This window comes from Oncorhynchus clarkii, chromosome 5, assembly GCF_045791955.1.
Source record: "Oncorhynchus clarkii lewisi isolate Uvic-CL-2024 chromosome 5, UVic_Ocla_1.0, whole genome shotgun sequence".
NCBI lineage: Eukaryota > Metazoa > Chordata > Actinopteri > Salmoniformes > Salmonidae > Oncorhynchus > Oncorhynchus clarkii.
This window is the reverse complement of record NC_092151.1, coordinates 11,311,438-11,328,187: the sequence shown is the minus strand read 5'-3', so window position 1 is coordinate 11,328,187 and position 16,750 is coordinate 11,311,438. Positions and strand designations below refer to the sequence as shown.

Below are 16,750 nucleotides of genomic sequence, written 5' to 3'. Positions count from 1 at the left end.
CTGCTCCTCTCTGCCTGGTTTGCCATCCCCTCTCTCTTTCTCTCTTTCTCTACTTGTCTCTGCTCCTCTCTGCTCCCCTCGCTGGCTGTGTGGAGAGTAGGAGCTCCCTAAGGGCCCGGTCTGTCTCTGTGTGTGGCCTAAAGTGTGTGTGTGTGTGTGTGTGTGTGTGTGCGCGCGCTCATGCAAGCTGGTGTCACAAAGGGTCACAGGCAAACACACACCACACACACACACACACACACACACACACACACACACACACACACACACACACACACACACACACACACATCAACTCTACCAGTCTGGTTGCTCTACATGCCATTTAACACTCTGCATCTGAGTGTCAAATGGAACCATATTCCCTAGATAGTGCATTACTTTTAAACAGGGCCCAAAAACATAGTGCATTACTTTTAAACAGGGCCCAAAAACATAGTGCATTACTTTTAAACAGGGCCCAAAAACATAGTGTACTACTTTTAAATAGGGCCCATAAGTCTCTATGTAGGGAAAAGCCTACGTGCCATGTTACCACTACAGCTAATACAGCACCACCTTCCAAGTTGTGTCCCCAAATATCTCTGGCTTGTTTTGGATTCAAGCACCCTGTTGACAGATTGGTAGTGGGGTTAATAATAAAGAAGAAATGTTTAACTGACTGTCATTATCATCTAAGTGGCTTAGAGAGAGAGAGAGAGAGAGAGAGAGAGAGAGAGAGAGAGAAAGAGAGGAAAACAGAGAGTGAAAGAGAGAGAGAGAGAGAGAGAGAGAGAGAGAGAGAGAGAGAGAGAGAGAGAGAGAGAGAGAGAGAGAGAGAGAGAGAGAGAGAGAGGAAGACAGAGTGAAAGACAGAGAGAGAGAGAGTGAAAGAGAGAGAGAGGAAGACAGAGAGTGAAAGAGAGAGAGAGGAAGACAGAGAGTGAAAGAGAGAGAGAGAGTGAAAGAGAGAAAAAGAGAGGGAAAGGGTATTCTATACAAATTGATGGAAAGTGATATTGGGGGAAAAACATATGACATTGTAAAATCCATGTACACAAACAACAAGTGTGCTGTTAAAATAGGCCCAAAAAACACACATTTCTTCCCACAGGGCCGTGGGGTGAGACAGGGATGCAGCTTAAGCCCCACCCTCTTCAACATATATATCAAGTAATTGGCGAGGGCACTAGGAAAGTCTGCAGAACCCGGCATCACCCTACTAGAATCTGAAGTCAAATATCTACTGTTTGCTGATGATCTGGTACTTCTGTCACCAACCAAGGCAGGCCTACAGCAGCACCTAGGTCTTCTGCACAGATTCTGCCAGACCTGGGCCCTGACAGTAAATCTCAGTAAGACCAAAATAACGGTGTTCCAAAAAAGGTCCAGTCGCCAGGACCACAAATACAAATTCCATCTAGACACCGTTGCCCTAGAGCAGAGCACACAAAAAACTATACATACCTTGGCCGAAACATCAGTGCCATAGGTAACTTCCAAAGCTGTGAACGATCTGAGAGAAAAGGCAAGAAGGGCATTCTATGCCATCAAAAGGAACATAAAATTTGATATACCAATTAGGATCTGGCTAAAAATATTAGAATCAGTTATCCTCTCTGGGATAGGGGGCAGTATTTTCACATCCGGATGAAAAGCGTGCCCAAAGTAAACTACCTGTTACTCAGGCCCAGAAGCTATGATATGCATATAATTAGTAGATATGGATAGAAAACACCCTGAAGTTTCTAAAACTGTTAGAATAATATCTGTGAGTATAACAGAACTGATTTGGTATGCGAAACCCCGAGCACAATCCATCCAGGGAAAAATATTTCATTGTGTTTTCCACTGGTTTTCTATGGGAGACCTGATTTATTAGGACGCAGATTGCAGTTCCTCTGGCTTCCACTAGATATCAACAGTCTTTATAAATTGTTCGATGTTTTTCTTTTGAGAAATTAAGAAGTAGGGCTGTTCTTTGTAGGTGTCACTCTGAAGGGCTTTAGTCTTTTGTTGCGCGTGAACTGGAGCGCACTTCACGTTGTTTTTATCCGGTATTAGAAACAGTTTATTCCATCTTAAATTTTATAGTTTATTTATATTTTAGGGTACCTGAGGTTTGATTAGGAACGTTGTTTGAATTGTTTGGACCAAGTTTACAGGTAACTTATTAGATACTTTGTAGTCATGTTGGAACCGGTGTATTTCTGAATCAAACGCGCCAAATAAATTGACATTTTGGGGAAATAAAGAAGGAATTTATCGAACAAAACGACCATTCATTGTGTCACTGAGACATTTGAGATTGCAAAAAGAAGAAGATCTTCAAAGGTAAGGCATTTATTATATGGCTATTTCTGACTTGTGTCGCATCTGCCTGACTTGTGTCGCACCTGCCTGGTTGAAAAAGGATTTTCATGTGTTTGTATGCGGGGCGCTGTCCTCAGATAATCGCATGGTCTGCTTTTGCCGTAAAGCTTTTTGAAATCTGACACAGCGGCTGGATTAACAAAACGTTAAGCTTTATTTTGATGTATTACCCTTATATTTTCGTGAAGGTTGAATATTGATATTTCTGTAGTTTGAATTTGGTGCGCTGCCATTTCACTGGATGTTGTCAAATCAACAAGAGAGAAAGAGAACAAAGAGAGAAAGAGAGAGATGAAGAAAGTGAGCGAGGAAGAGAGAGCGAGAGAAAGAGAGAACAAAGAGAGAGAGCGAGAGAGAGAAAGAGAGATAGCAAAAGAAAGAGAGAGCGAAAGAGAGAGAAATAAAGAGAGAAAAAATGAGCGAGTGAGAGAAAGAGAGAGAAAGAAAGAGAGAGAACAAAGAGAGTGAGAGAAAGAGAGACAATAACATCTGCATAGTAAATAGTAACTTATTGTTAGTAGCATTATTGTTATTACTATTATTGTTATTCCAATATTGTTATTTCTATTATTATTGTTGTTTATCATTCCAAATAGTAGTGGTATGGGTAGTAGGGTGATGGTAATGATGGCAGTTTAAAGATGGTGGTGGTAGTCGTGCTGATGTAATGGTGAAGAGGACAGTTGTTTAGTTATAAGTGAGTTATAGTTTCATTTTCCATGTTTAGCTTTTTATATTTATTACATTTCTACTATATTGTTGTTATTTTTGTATTTAATTTTGTATTATTTTTTCCTACCATATTATATTATTATTTGTTATTGTTTATAATTTTATTACAATGTATAAATTGTTGCTTTGGCAATATTGACACAATGTTTTTCATGCCAATAAAGCAGCTTGAATTTGAATTTGAGAGAGAACAAAGAGAGAGAGAGAGAGAGAGAGAGAGAGAGAGAGAGAGAGAGAGAGAGAGAGAGAGAGAGAGAGAGAAAGAGAAAAAATAGAAAGAAAAAGAGAGAGAGAGAAAAGGATAGAAAGAGAGAGAGAGAGAGAGAGAGAGAGAGAGAGAGAGAGAGAGAAAAAAATAGAAAGAGAAAGAGAGAGAGAGAAAAGGATAGATAAAAAAGAGAAAGAGAAAGAGAGAGAGAAAGAGATTGAAAAAAAAATTGAAAGAGAGAAAGAGAGAAAAAGAGAAAAATAGAGAGAGAGAGAGAGAGAGGTTAAAAAAGAGAGAAAAATAGAAAAATATATATATAGAGAGAGAGGTAATAAAGAGAAAGAAAGAGATTGAATTAAAAATAGAAAGAGAGAGAGAGAGAAAGAGAAAGGAGAAAAAAAGGAAAGAAAGGGGGAGAGAGAAAAAAGAGAGAGAGAAAAAGAGAGAGAGAGAACCAATGTGGTAACCAGCACTCAAACCATAAATAGAGATTATTTTTTACAAAGGGATGTCAGGTCGGTTGGACAGATCTGCCTTGTGGGTTTGTTGTGAAGCGTAAAGTCTGTTTCCATCCTTTACTATGAGCAGGGGGATGGGTGACTGCATGGGTAACTGTACTGTGTGTCGCTCTGTGACGTGGTACTGTAGAAAGGGTGGCTTTTGTCTGTGGGTCTCGATTAGAGTGCACACAGTACGTGACATTACTTCAGGGTATAAGATGATGCACTCGATCTACTAATATGCAGTTACTACATGCAATCATTGTTTTATATGATATGATTTGAAAAATATTGAAAATAAAATATGTAATGTTTCATTAATATCAGGTGGGAATTGGATCATGTACTCCCAGCACAACATGATATGATATATATATATCATATCAAATATGCATAATATTCCCAGCACAACATCAAATTATTTCAGAAATTTCAAATTAATTGATAGAAATGCCTAATTTCTTCAAATGTCATACACTCAGAGTGAGGGGACACAGTACAGCCTGATAGCACATCTCTTCTGTTGTGAAATGCACAAAACATGAAAATGAGGCCCTCTTGTGGTAAAATAAGGAAATATATAACTACTTGAAACACTGAATTATGGCATTCTCCCAATGAAGCATGAAACAGCACAGAATTTAAGCCTCACTCCTAACATTAATCTCAATGTGATCCTAACATTCTCCTGCTCTAGGTCGGCCTACATGCACCTCTTGCCTACACTAGCTTCACTGTTGGTGCTTGGACATGCTTGGAGTCTTTTTAGTTTTAGACTATATCACAAAACAATTATTAGATAAAAAATGAACATCACATCGTCATATCGTCTTGCCTCAGCGGATGGTAAAAGACGGCTCTGACATCCATAGTATTACAAGGAAAGCCATCGTATTACTCCAAATCAGTGGACACCAACCTTTTTATGAGTCAAGATTACTTTCTCAGTCAAAAAGTAAGATCTACCGCTCAGATCATTATTTTACTTGACTTAAAGCTGCAATATGTCACTTTTTGTGCCAACTGACCAAATTGACATAGAAATGTGAATTATAGATATGTCATTCTAATTGAAAGCAAGTCTAAGAAGCGGTAGATATGTTCTATGTGTACTATTTCTATGCTTCCCATTCTTAAATTGATTTTACTTTTTTTTTAACTTTGGGTTTTGTACACCAGCTTCAAACAGCTGGAAATACAATATTTTTGGTTATTGAACATTTATTTCACAGCAGTTCAGATGGTACAATGATTGTCTACACTATGTATTGCTTGTTTTGTCACATAAACTGAAATTAGACAAACTACTAGAATTTTAGCAACTAAGACATTGTTGTGAGGTTTGAGAAGGGTGCAAGTGCGGCCCACAATTTGGGGCGTGCCTGCAAGTGGGCATTCCTGCATGTGGGCGTTCCTGATACTTCTATTGGTCCATTTTTAAGTTAGGACAGGTGGGAGGTGGGGGTGCTTCAATACAGTAGGTGGCGTTAATGCACAATAACGCTGGATGCCAGCCGCCAATAAACCCCACATAAGAAGGGGCAGGGACGACAATGGTAGCTAGGAGTACACCAGTAGACAGTGTCCTTCACCCCCACCTGTTGGGAACTGTTTTCCAGCAGTTCTGTTAACAACGGCGAGGGCAGGTGTTCGGCAGGCAGGAGCGAAGGACAGGCAGGGGCGGGGGTGACGCTGTGTGCTAGCTAAGTAGCAAGCTTGCTAGCACACAGTGTTGTTAACTATAAAGCTAGCTAGTACACAGTGTCGTTAGCTATAAAGCTAGCTAGTACACAGTATCGTTAACTATAAAGCTATCTAGCAGACAGTGTCGTTAACTATAAAGCTAGCTAGCACACAGTGTCGTTACCTATAAAGCTAGCTAGTTCACAGTGTCGCTAACTATAAAGCTAGCTAGTACACAGTGTCGTTAACTATAAAGCTAGCTAGTACACAGTGTCGTTAACTATAAAGCTAGCTAGCACACAGTGTCTTTAACTATCAAGCTAGCTAGTACACAGTGTCGTTAACTATAAAACTAGCTAGTACACAGTGTCGCTAACTATAAAGCTAGCTAGTACACAGTGTTGCCCTAGCCTCCCGTCTGCAGTGCTAGCGGGAGGCCCCGAATTGCTGCTTGCAGTTGCACACTATTGGTTTGGTAAATCATTATGAAACCAGTTCCTCAAATAGTTTCTCACCACAAAATAAAGGAAGTTCCACTGATGAACACTCAATGAGTAAAAACAGCACACTATAGATGTCCTCTTTCTGGCAATATCAGACGTTTTATTCAACTTGAAAATATGGCTTAGGCCATCAACATGTGTTATGGTGGTTTAGTCTGGGTTCTTTCGTTTTGCACATACTGCAACAATTGACTTTATGCTAAGCAAATGTTGAATTTAAATGTTTCAGGACTTTACGAAGGACATGCAATTTATGCTCTCATGATCCTGTGAGCACTGTTATTCAAACCCTACATCAATGAAATGATGGTGGGAAGGATGGAAAGAAAGTTGGGTCAGACAATCTTCTCTTTCCCACTATCACGCCACCACATTTAAATATACTTCTGCTTTTTACACTCTCCAAATGAGAACATGTGCTCTTAGCCTCTTACAGTAACTAGATGATTTTGACGTTGTGGCATTTTCAGACAGCTTGCAACAGCTTCGGGTTGGTTAAAGTTTCCAGTTTGAAACCAGCCTAATCTTTCTCTGGAAGTATGACCAATGCCTTCACACTACCATTGAAACCTTTATCACGAAACACTATCACAAACCATGTAACCACAACTGAGTGTAGTACTAATACAGTACATTCGGAAAGTATTCAGACCCCTTGACTTCTTCCACAATTTGTTATGTTACAGCCTTAGTCTAAAATGGATTAAAAAAATGCTTTTCCTCAACCAATCTACACACAATACCCCATAATGACAAAGCGAAAACAGGTTTTATAATATTTTGCAAATGAATTAAAACATAAATAAATAAAATACCTTATTTAGATAAGCATTCAGACCCTTTGCTAAGAGATTTGAAATTGAGCTCAGGTGCATCCTGTTTCCATTGATCATCCTCAAGATGTTTCTACAACTTGATTGGAGTCCATCTGTGGTAAACTCAATTGATTGGACATGAGTTGGAAAGGCATACACTTGTCTATATAAGGTCCCACAGTTGACAGTGGATGTCAGAGCAAAAACCAAGCCATGAGGTCAAAGGAATTGTCCGCAGAGCTCTGAGACAGGATTGTGTCGAGGCACAGATCTGGTAAAGGGTACCAAAAATGTTTGCAGCATTGAAGGTCCCCAAGAACACAGTGGCCTCCATCATTCTTAAATGGAAGAAGTTTGGAACCACCAAGACTCTTCCTAGAGCTGGCCGCCCAGCCAAACTGAGCAAACAGGGGAGAAGGGCCTTGGTCAGGGAGGTGACCAAGAACCCTATGGTCACTGACAGTGCTCCAGAATTCCTCTGTGGAGATGAGAGAACCTTCCAGAAGGACAACCGTCTCTGCAGCACTCCGCCAATCAGGACTTTATGATAGAGTGGCCAGACAGAAGCCACTCCTCAGTAAAAGGCACATGACAGGCTGCTTGGAGTTTGCCAAAAGGCACCTGCCAAAAGGCACCTAAGGATTCTCACACCATGAGAAACAAGAAACCAAGATTAAACTCTTTGGCCTGAATGCCAAGGGTCACATCTGGAGGAAACCAGGCACCACTCATCACCTGGCCAATACCATCCCTACGGTGAAGCATGCTGGTGGCAGCATCATGCTTTGGGGATGTTTTTCAGCGTCAGGGACTGGGAGACTAGTCAGGATCGAGGGTAAGATGAACAGAGCAAAGTACAGTAAGATCCTTGATGAAAACCTGCTCCAGAGCACTCAGGACCTCAGACTGGGGCTAAGGTTCACCTTCCAACAGGACAACGACCTTAAGCACACAACCAAGACAACACAGGAGTGGCTTCGGGACAAGTCTCTGAATGCACTTGAGTGGCCCAGCCAGAGCCCGGATTGAACCCGATCAAACATCTCTGGAGAGACCTGAAAATAGATGTGCAGCGACGCTCCCCATCCAACCTGACAGTGCTTGAGAGGATCTGCAGAGAAGAATTGGAGAACCTCCCCAAATACAGGTGTGCCAAGCTTGTAGCATCATACCCAATAAGGGGGACACCCTGTTGTTAAGGCTCTTCATCGGGGGACACCCTGTTGGTAAGCACCTCCATTGGGGGACACCCTGTTGTTAAGCCCCTCCATCGGGGGACACCCTGTTGTTAAGCCCCTCCATCGGGGGACACCCTGTTGTTAAGGCTCTTCATCGGGGGACACCCTGTTATTAAGCCCCTCCATCGGGGGACACCCTGTTGTTAAGGCTCTTCATCGGGGGACACCCTGTTATTAAGCCCCTCCATCGGGGGACACCCTGTTGTTAAGTTCCCCCATAGTGGGGGACACCCTGTTGTTAAGTTCCTCCATAGGGGGACACCCTGTTAAGTTCCTCCATTCCTCCACACAGCACAGATCTGGGACCAGGTCCAACCCACTAAGTCAGTGTTTCCCAATCATGGGTTCACATTTAGTTTTTGCACTCTAGCACTAACACACCCGATTCAACTAGTCTCATCATCAAGCCTTTGTTAATTTGAATCAGGTGTGTTAGTGGTTGTGCTAGGGGGCAAATCTGTACACACCCCTTTGGGTCTCCAGGACCAGAACTAGGATTAGAAAACACTGTACTAAGACATTGAACAATCACTGTTAGATATGATCTGCCGATAAACACACTGTAACGTCATTTCCCATAAGCCTCTGTATGGTTCACCTGAATGTCATGAAGTGCTGTAGTAAGCGGTTGTTAGGACAGCGCGTGACCTAAGAGCTCACCTCACTAAGCTGTACAATACCAGAGCTTAGGAAGTGGAGAAGCTGAGAACAGCATTTGGCAACGACATGAGGTACATAATCAGAGAAGCTAGGACTGTGTTCTGTCAATGCAAGCTATCGCTAAAACCCCTGTCCCCATCACAACAGCAGTGATATGGGGACTTTCACAAGCAATTTCTACTGTTATGAGAGACAAACACCAGTTTAAGATAAACCACCAAATGTATTCTATTAAAACAAAGAGCACCAAGGAGAGGAACAGCAACACAATTACACCTGTACAATTTCAGAAGCCTACCTACTTCTTTACTTGACTCTAGTCAACGTATTTGACATGGACAATGCACATGAATCAATACTCCTAAATGTGCCCCCTCTTCCCCCCCCCAAAAAACATATTGTTTTCCTCTGCAGCCTATTACTGACTAGATCGAGCACTGTGCGCTTCACAATAAAAAAAAACTACCTGGTAACCCCCGGCAACAAGGGGTCCTACCTGTAAGATTTGAGAAAGCGTTTTCGCTTGGTGCCTCGGCCTGAGACCTGGTCAGGGGGCACAGGATTCCAGGGGCACAGTCCAGAGGTCCAGAATGTGTGGTCCAGGGGTTCCATGACAGACCTCAGGGAGGGGACTGGAAGCGACACTGCAGGGGGAGGCTGAGTGTGTGTCAGAATACAAGGCTGCTGAATGACTAATTCTGTTGCATTTCCTGGACAGGCTCGAAAAACGCCTAAAGCTCTCTTGCTTTTTTTCTTGCTCTCTCTTTCTCTCTGTCCCTCTCTCTCTCTCTCTGTCTTGCTCTCTGTCCCTCTCTCTCTACATCTCTCTCTCTCTCTCTCTCACTCTCTGTAACCAGACTCTCCTTCTTTTGCCTGTGGTGCAAAGGCCCTAGTGCCCTACTTCCTTCATAAGCTCATTAGTGAATGAACTCACTGCTGGGCTTGCCTTGGCCTCACTGCTATGTAATGTGGCAGCAGGCAGCAGAGAATACAGCATTAAACTAGGCCTGGCTGTAATGTGGTAGCAGCAGAGTATAGGAGAGATCACCATGGTGTCACAATAGCGAACAAGTTTAGTTATGGATGGCAAAAGTTGCGTTCTGTGCATGGTTGTGCTCAGTATTTACAAATCAGTAATCGCATATTGTAGTTGACAGTACGGTATGGAGCAGGCAAAATCAACTTTTCAATAACATGAACCATTGTAAACGGCGCAGTGCTATTTCATGGTATAATCTCTAAATTATCCAGCAGATGACAGTAGTGAGCCACTACCTTAATTGCCTGCCTATGTGAGGTTAGTGTGCCAAGTCCAAAACTGTTTGTTTGCAATAAACAACAAGTAATAATATGATACCCCGTGTGAAGGACATCACAGGCAAGCAATAATATAGTCTTTTAAACAGAGATTGTTATTTTCTGTGTATAACATTAACTCTCAAATTGCGATGATTACATGTCGACATGTAGGCTACGGCTTATGCCAGACACTTTCTGATAACCTCGTAGCCTAACCTCAATTGAGCAACTCAGGCAGGCTATAGAACCATCATCAGCATCGGGTAAGGAAATATTTGTGTGCTGTTGTATCTTCCAAGCCAGTTTATTAATTGAAAATTAGGGTTGTCTTTGCTTGCTAACATTATATGACTTACATCTGCATTCATCCAGCCACTAGCTGAGGCAGGAATATCTAGCTAGCTAGCGCTCCCACTGGTGGTCATTCGGTGTTCAAACAAGATAGCCAATACAATGCCACTAGCTGAGGCAGGAATATCTAGCTAGCTAGCGCTCCCACTGGTGGTCATTCGGTGTTCAAACAAGATAGCCAATACAATGGCACTAGCTGAGGCAGGAATATCTAGCTAGCTAGCGCTCCCACTGGTGGTCATTCGGTGTTCAAACAAGATAGCCAATACAATGCCACTTGCTGAGGCAGGAATATCTAGCTAGCTAGCGCTCCCACTGGTGGTCATTCGGTGTTCAAACAAGATAGCCAATACAATGGCACTAGCTGAGGCAGGAATATCTAGCTAGCTAGCGCTCCCACTGGTGGTCATTCGGTGTTCAAACAAGATAGCCAATACAATGGCACTAGCTGAGGCAGGAATCTCTAGCTAGCTAGCGCTCCCACTGGTGGTCATTCGGTGTTCAAACAAGATAGCCAATACAATGGCACTAGCTGAGGCAGGAATCTCTAGCTAGCTAGCGCTCCCACTGGTGGTCATTCGGTGTTCAAACAAGATAGCCAATACAATGCCACTAGCTGAGGCAGGAATATCTAGCTAGCTAGCGCTCCCACTGGTGGTCATTCTGTGTTCAAACAAGATAGCCAATACAATGCCACTATCTGAGGCAGGAATATCTAGCTAGCTAGCGCTCCCACTGGTGGTCATTCGGTGTTCAAACAAGATAGCAGAAAAACGACGAGACCATAACTGGAACTCAGCTGGTTAGTCAGAGGCTACAGATGGGCTTTGTAGCTAGTTAGCATAACCTCCATGAATGAAGCAAGCTAACTATCTAGCTAAAACCTAGACAAATGGAGGCTTGTCAACAAGAGAGTAGTGTTGATAATTTATATAAATGTTGCATATTAATTATTAATTAGATAATTTAGCTAGTACGGCTTTCAAATCAAATCATATTGTATTAGGCACATGCGCCGAGTACAACAGGTGTAGTAGACCTTACAGTGAAATGCTTACTTACGAGCCCCTAACCAACAATGCAGTTAAAAATATGGATAAGAATAAGAAATAAATGTAGGGTTAGTCTGGGTAGCCATTTGATTAGATGTTCAGGAGTCTTATGGCTTGGGGGTAGAAGCTGTTTAGACGCCTCTTGGACCTAGACTTTCCGACGCTTGCAACCCGGAACTACCAGAACGGCTTTGTTTACAAACATTATGATTTGGTTTATACAATAGTAAACTAGGCCTAACTGTAATGTGGTAGCAGCAGAGTATACAGCCTAAAACTAGGCCAACTGTAATGTGGTAACAGGCAGCAGAGCATACAGTACAGTATTAAACTAACTGATAGTGCTGTGGTACAGTTCCTCTCCTTTGACATGCATGCTTAAGTGTCAATCCCTTAGTTTTTCATCTCTCTTTTATCTTGTGCATGCCAAACAAACCGGTATCCATGCAACTACACAAATTGAATTAGTTAGAAGAAATGAAGTCTTCTGTTATGGACACTCAAATTAGAGGAGTTCCATTGCAGTCATTCACAGTGTGTTCAAGATGTGTGTTGAAAGTTCATACACAGTATTTCTGTACTGTTGAAGTATTCTTGAACTGAGAAAGGCCAGGAGGTGATTGTTCCCTTCCGTCTCAATCCCTCTCTCTCTCACACCATTCAGAAATACGTAGCTTTCCTGAGGGTGGCTTAATTTACGCTGTTGCTCTTGTGGAATATACAGATGTAACCCCAACCTGACATGAGAAGATGCTTGTGGAAAGGACAACTGCTCCCCCCTGATCACCTCCAGTCCATAGAGACTCGAACTCAGTCCCCTCTGCTTTGCAAAAGCATGTAACCGCCCTTTCCGAAGCCTTCAAACTCATCCCGCTTCAATAGTGCAAAGGGGTGGCACTTCAGGTTGAGGACTGATATTCCTGAGCATCCCCAAAAAGTCCCCAAACTGGTACTGAAGAGTTACAGGATGTGCAGGTTTTTGTTCCATCCCAGCAATAACACACCTAAGGGGATGTGTTAGGGGAGGGTCGATGTGCCTTTGAGGCACTTAATCCTAATTGCTCCAGGTGTCGCCGTCAATAATGGCTGATCCCTGGCCGTGACCCCACTGTCTGAGGGTATCTCAGAGGGAGTGAAATATGCAAAAAAACGAATGTCCAATTCACACATGCGTATAATAAACACGTGTACATGTGTGAAATGTAAGCACCGACCTTATTAAAAACCTGACTTCTCATCAACACCGTGTTTAGTTTAATGAGATTTGTCAGAGCTAAAGCCTACCAACCCTGTAGATGTTCAGGACCAGGACTGGTTCCCAGGGACCACTAATGTAGGCTATATAGCCACACGGGCACATTGGTCAGTATTAGCCTTTTGGTCAAGGGTTCTCTCAAGTCCCCATCATTCCTCTTCAGTCTATTTAATGTCTTGTTACAGGCAAGGCTTCCTTCCTCATAGCCAGGCTAGCGCATTTGGCTGAAAGCAGCTGACACTGAACAACTCTTGTGGTGCTAAGCCTTTTAGGACACAGAAGAACTGAAGCGTGAGATTACTCTTGGCATTTGAAAGGAAGGTAAGAGAGATTTTTCTAACAGGCAACTCAGTCAGGGAGATAGACGGGAAATATATGAATCCTTAAAGGGTTATTTTGAGATTAGATGATGTCATATAAGTCTAAAATAATGTGATCAACGTCTGGTACGTTGCAGCGGATGACACACAGAACACACCACGAGGAACAATATTTATGCCGATTATTATGTGTCATGGAAAAATAGGGGTCCACAATGTGAGATGAGAATATTGCGTCTAATATAGGTTACTGTGGGTGACTACAGATGTAGGATCTTAATTTTAACACCCTGTTACAGGATAACTTTCCTGCCATGCAGGAAATGTAAAACTTGTAGTATATTTGAGGTTTAAAAAGGCTTCTGACGTTTGTAATTTCAGACTTGATTTTCCCTTAGCAAAAAAGTATCAACCCCAACAAAAATGTCCATTAATTATAATCCACATAATACTGTACTTCACAGTAGGCCTACATAGGGCCTACATAGGGCCTACATAGCCAGAAACACTATCAGAACAGAAGGAATCATCTATGTAAAGACCTTGCAACAAGCTAATAATTAAATGTAGTTAAGGACTACTCATTGTTGTACCTACATTTTGGTTGTTCTTTCAACAACAACAAAAATGAAGTTCCAGAGATAAATACTACATGAGTACTAGGTAGTACATATACATAACATTCCCTTATACAGTAATCCCCCCAAAATACTGTAGGTAGCTGTAAAAGGTTGCTACCACTCCTATCTTAAACTCTTTTAGAACAACAAACAAACAGGCGCTCAGAGGGCATACCATCTCTTCTTTGGCTTAATGTCAATTGGCTTGTTGGTTGCGAATGGCGAGCCGTTGGACGGTGAGCCATTGGTGGGAGGGTGTGTGTGGCGCTGTCTGGATGTCCTCTCCATGGACAGGAGCTCACAGCTAGCCGGCAGACTCATCTTCAGAGAGATCTCGTAATGCTCAAGTCTTTCAATAAACCAGACCACGCAATACACCAGACCTCTAGCACCTTGATAACTCGCTATATAGGCTAACTCTCAGATTGAGTCATTTAGCATTTTGCTAATACCTCGCTAACGCTACTAATTTTCTAGGCTAACTTAAATGCACAGACTTGACAAGCAGGTGGTTGCCATCTTCACTCAATATGCTCCTACTGCTGAAGGGTAGGCTGCTAGCACCTTGTTAGCGCCACAGCTCCACTCAATATTTACCAACAAGTGCAGAGGCGTGGGCTAATGTCCAATAGTTGTTATCCAATAAAGGTGGGAGGCCCAGGTAAGGTGACACCACCCCCCCCCCCCCCGAGTGACCTCATCCATACAGAGCAGGGATCCTGGTGCTGCTGTCTACGGATCTCATTCTGCCCATGGAGCAAAGCCTCTGGAAACTTCTGGGGACAATCTGGCAACCCTGACCGAACCCTTACCTGTCCCCGACCAGATGGAGAGGTAATACTGATGTGTCCTTATTCAACAACACAAACAAAAACAGCAATCTGTGGGTGGCATTGTCATGATCTTGTATGACAGCTAGTGATAAACCAGGTTAGCACTTAAAGGCACAATCAAGCACCACTAGGACTAACCAGCTGTAAAACACAAGACACAGGCCCATTCAATATGACTAATGTTTACTTCAGCCACGAGACAGGCAGACTGGCCTCCATTGTGTGGACTACTGTACCTAAACAGAGTCAATGTGCACTAGTACAGAATCATAACATTTACATAATGTGGGTTATTGTGATATTGAGGACACATACAGTATTATCCATGGATGGCTATATAGTGCCATAGTAACCCACCATGTGTATCAGTGTACTTCAAAGGCAACCTCCTATGGTCAAAATATATGGTTCCGGACAAATCAATCAAAGTGCATATCACTTTTTATATTTGTCACAAAGTGCTTAACGGCAATGTACTTATGCCCCAAAGAGCAAGCCAATGCAATGATAGAAGAAGAAACTCACTGCCATGGGAAGTCGTACTGAGAGGAGCCCAAGCTCAGCTGGCTATCTACAGGACGTGAGGATTGCACATCAACCGATGTGAGTCAAGGTGCAGCCAAAAATCATAGCAACATCAAGAAAAATAGGTGCAACACTCCCCCGATAGCAAAAAATCTATTTAGTTCTGGTTAAAAACATGACCTTTTAGCCTAAAAGGCTTGATGTATTTCAAATGTTTGTTATCGAGTCAGAGCTGTGCTCTATCTTTTAATTGATATGACATGTGTCCTGATTTTCACGACAGACAGATGTCCTCAAAGGCATTGTGAGTGCTGGTGGGTGGTTTGGGTGTTGTGTGACATGCTGGTGGATGTCACAGAGGTCTCTCTGACTATTCATCTGTCATGTAATAGAGACCTATGAGTCATTCACCTGGCTGACTGGAAAGCCAGTACACCAGTCCACTGCCCCCATCTACCTCAGGTTAAACTCAGATCCTTCATTTTTAACTATGGGTTGCATTTTCGTAGTAGTGCAAAATAATTGTGCAAAGTGCAAAAAATACTGTAAATACTAGGATGTAACGATTCACCGATTTGTATTGGTCCTCGATTCAAATGTTTAAGATACAAGTGCAACGGTCCTCGGAACCCAAATGGATCCAAATGTACTGTATCGTGCATCGGTCAGAAAATCAATTCAAACGTTACGAATAGCCCGTTCACAAAAACAATGTGCTCATATTATAGGGTGTCAGGGTGAAAACGCACATTGATTATGAAATTTCACTTCCTTAAGTTCTAAAATACATTTTACCAAGACAAATATCTTGTTTAGTGGGGTCTTTCTCTAAAATATCTTGTTTAGTGGGGTCTTTCTCTAAAATATCTTGTTTAGTGGGGTCTTTCTCTAAAATATCTTGTTTAGTGGGGTCTTTCTCTAAAATATCTTGTTTAGTTTGGTCTTTCTCTAAAATATCTTGTTCAGTGGGGTCTTTCTCTAAAATATCTTGTTTAGTGGGGTCTTTCTCTAAAATATCTTGTTTAGTGGGGTCTTTCTCTAAAATATCATTAGCTAATTTCTACCAGCAGGATTCATCCGATGACATTGAGGAGTATACCAGGGATGTAACGATTCACCAGCTTCATCAATAAGTGCATTGACGACGTCGTCCCCACAGTGACCATACGGATATGACTTGCCTAGTTAAATAAAGGTACAAAAATTAAACAAAAATAAAAAAACATATCCCAACCAGAAGCCATGGGTTACAGGCAACATCCACACTGATCTAAATGCTAGAGCTGCCGCTTTCAAAGAGTAGGACACTAACCCGGACGCTTATAAGAAATCCCGCTATGCCCTCCGACGAACTATCAAACAGGCAAAGCATCAATACAGGACTAAGATTGAATCCTACCACACCAGCTCTGACGCTTGTCAGATGTGGCAGGGCTTACAAACTATTACGGATTACAAAGGGAAACCCAGTCACGAGCCTACCAGACAAGTTAAATTACTTCTATGCTCACTTTGAGGCAAGCGACACTGAACCATGAATGAGAGCACCAGCTGATCCAGACGACTGTGTGATCACGCTCTCTGTAACTGATGTGAGTAAGCCCTTTAAAAAGGTCAACAAGGCCAGACAGATTACCAGGACACGTACTCAGAGCATGCGCTGAACAACTGGCAAGTGTCTTCACTGATATTTTCAACCTCTCCCTGACCGAGTCTGTAATACCTACATGTTTCAAGCAGACCACCTCTGCCCAAGAATGCCAAGGTAACCTGCCTAAATGACTTCCTCCTCGTAGCACTCATG

The 16,750-nt window shown here is 42.4% G+C and overlaps 1 protein-coding gene across 6 annotated transcripts in view; it reads right to left on the bottom strand.

Moving 5' to 3' along the window:
• Window positions 1-16,750, bottom strand: part of LOC139408362 (3',5'-cyclic-AMP phosphodiesterase 4D-like) — a 302,623-nt gene that overhangs the window by 83,542 nt on the left and 202,331 nt on the right. For 2 of the 6 annotated variants that reach the window (XM_071152137.1, XM_071152141.1), the window contains exon 1: window positions 9,188-9,437. The exons of 3 other annotated variants lie outside the window; for them this stretch is intronic. In XM_071152137.1, the coding sequence (XP_071008238.1) occupies window positions 9,188-9,303 (116 nt within the window). In that variant the 5' untranslated portion in view covers window positions 9,304-9,437. Of the gene's footprint in view, window positions 1-1,446; window positions 1,491-9,187; window positions 9,438-16,750 lie in introns of those variants that run through there. One more of the 6 variants, XM_071152144.1, reaches the window with a different exon arrangement.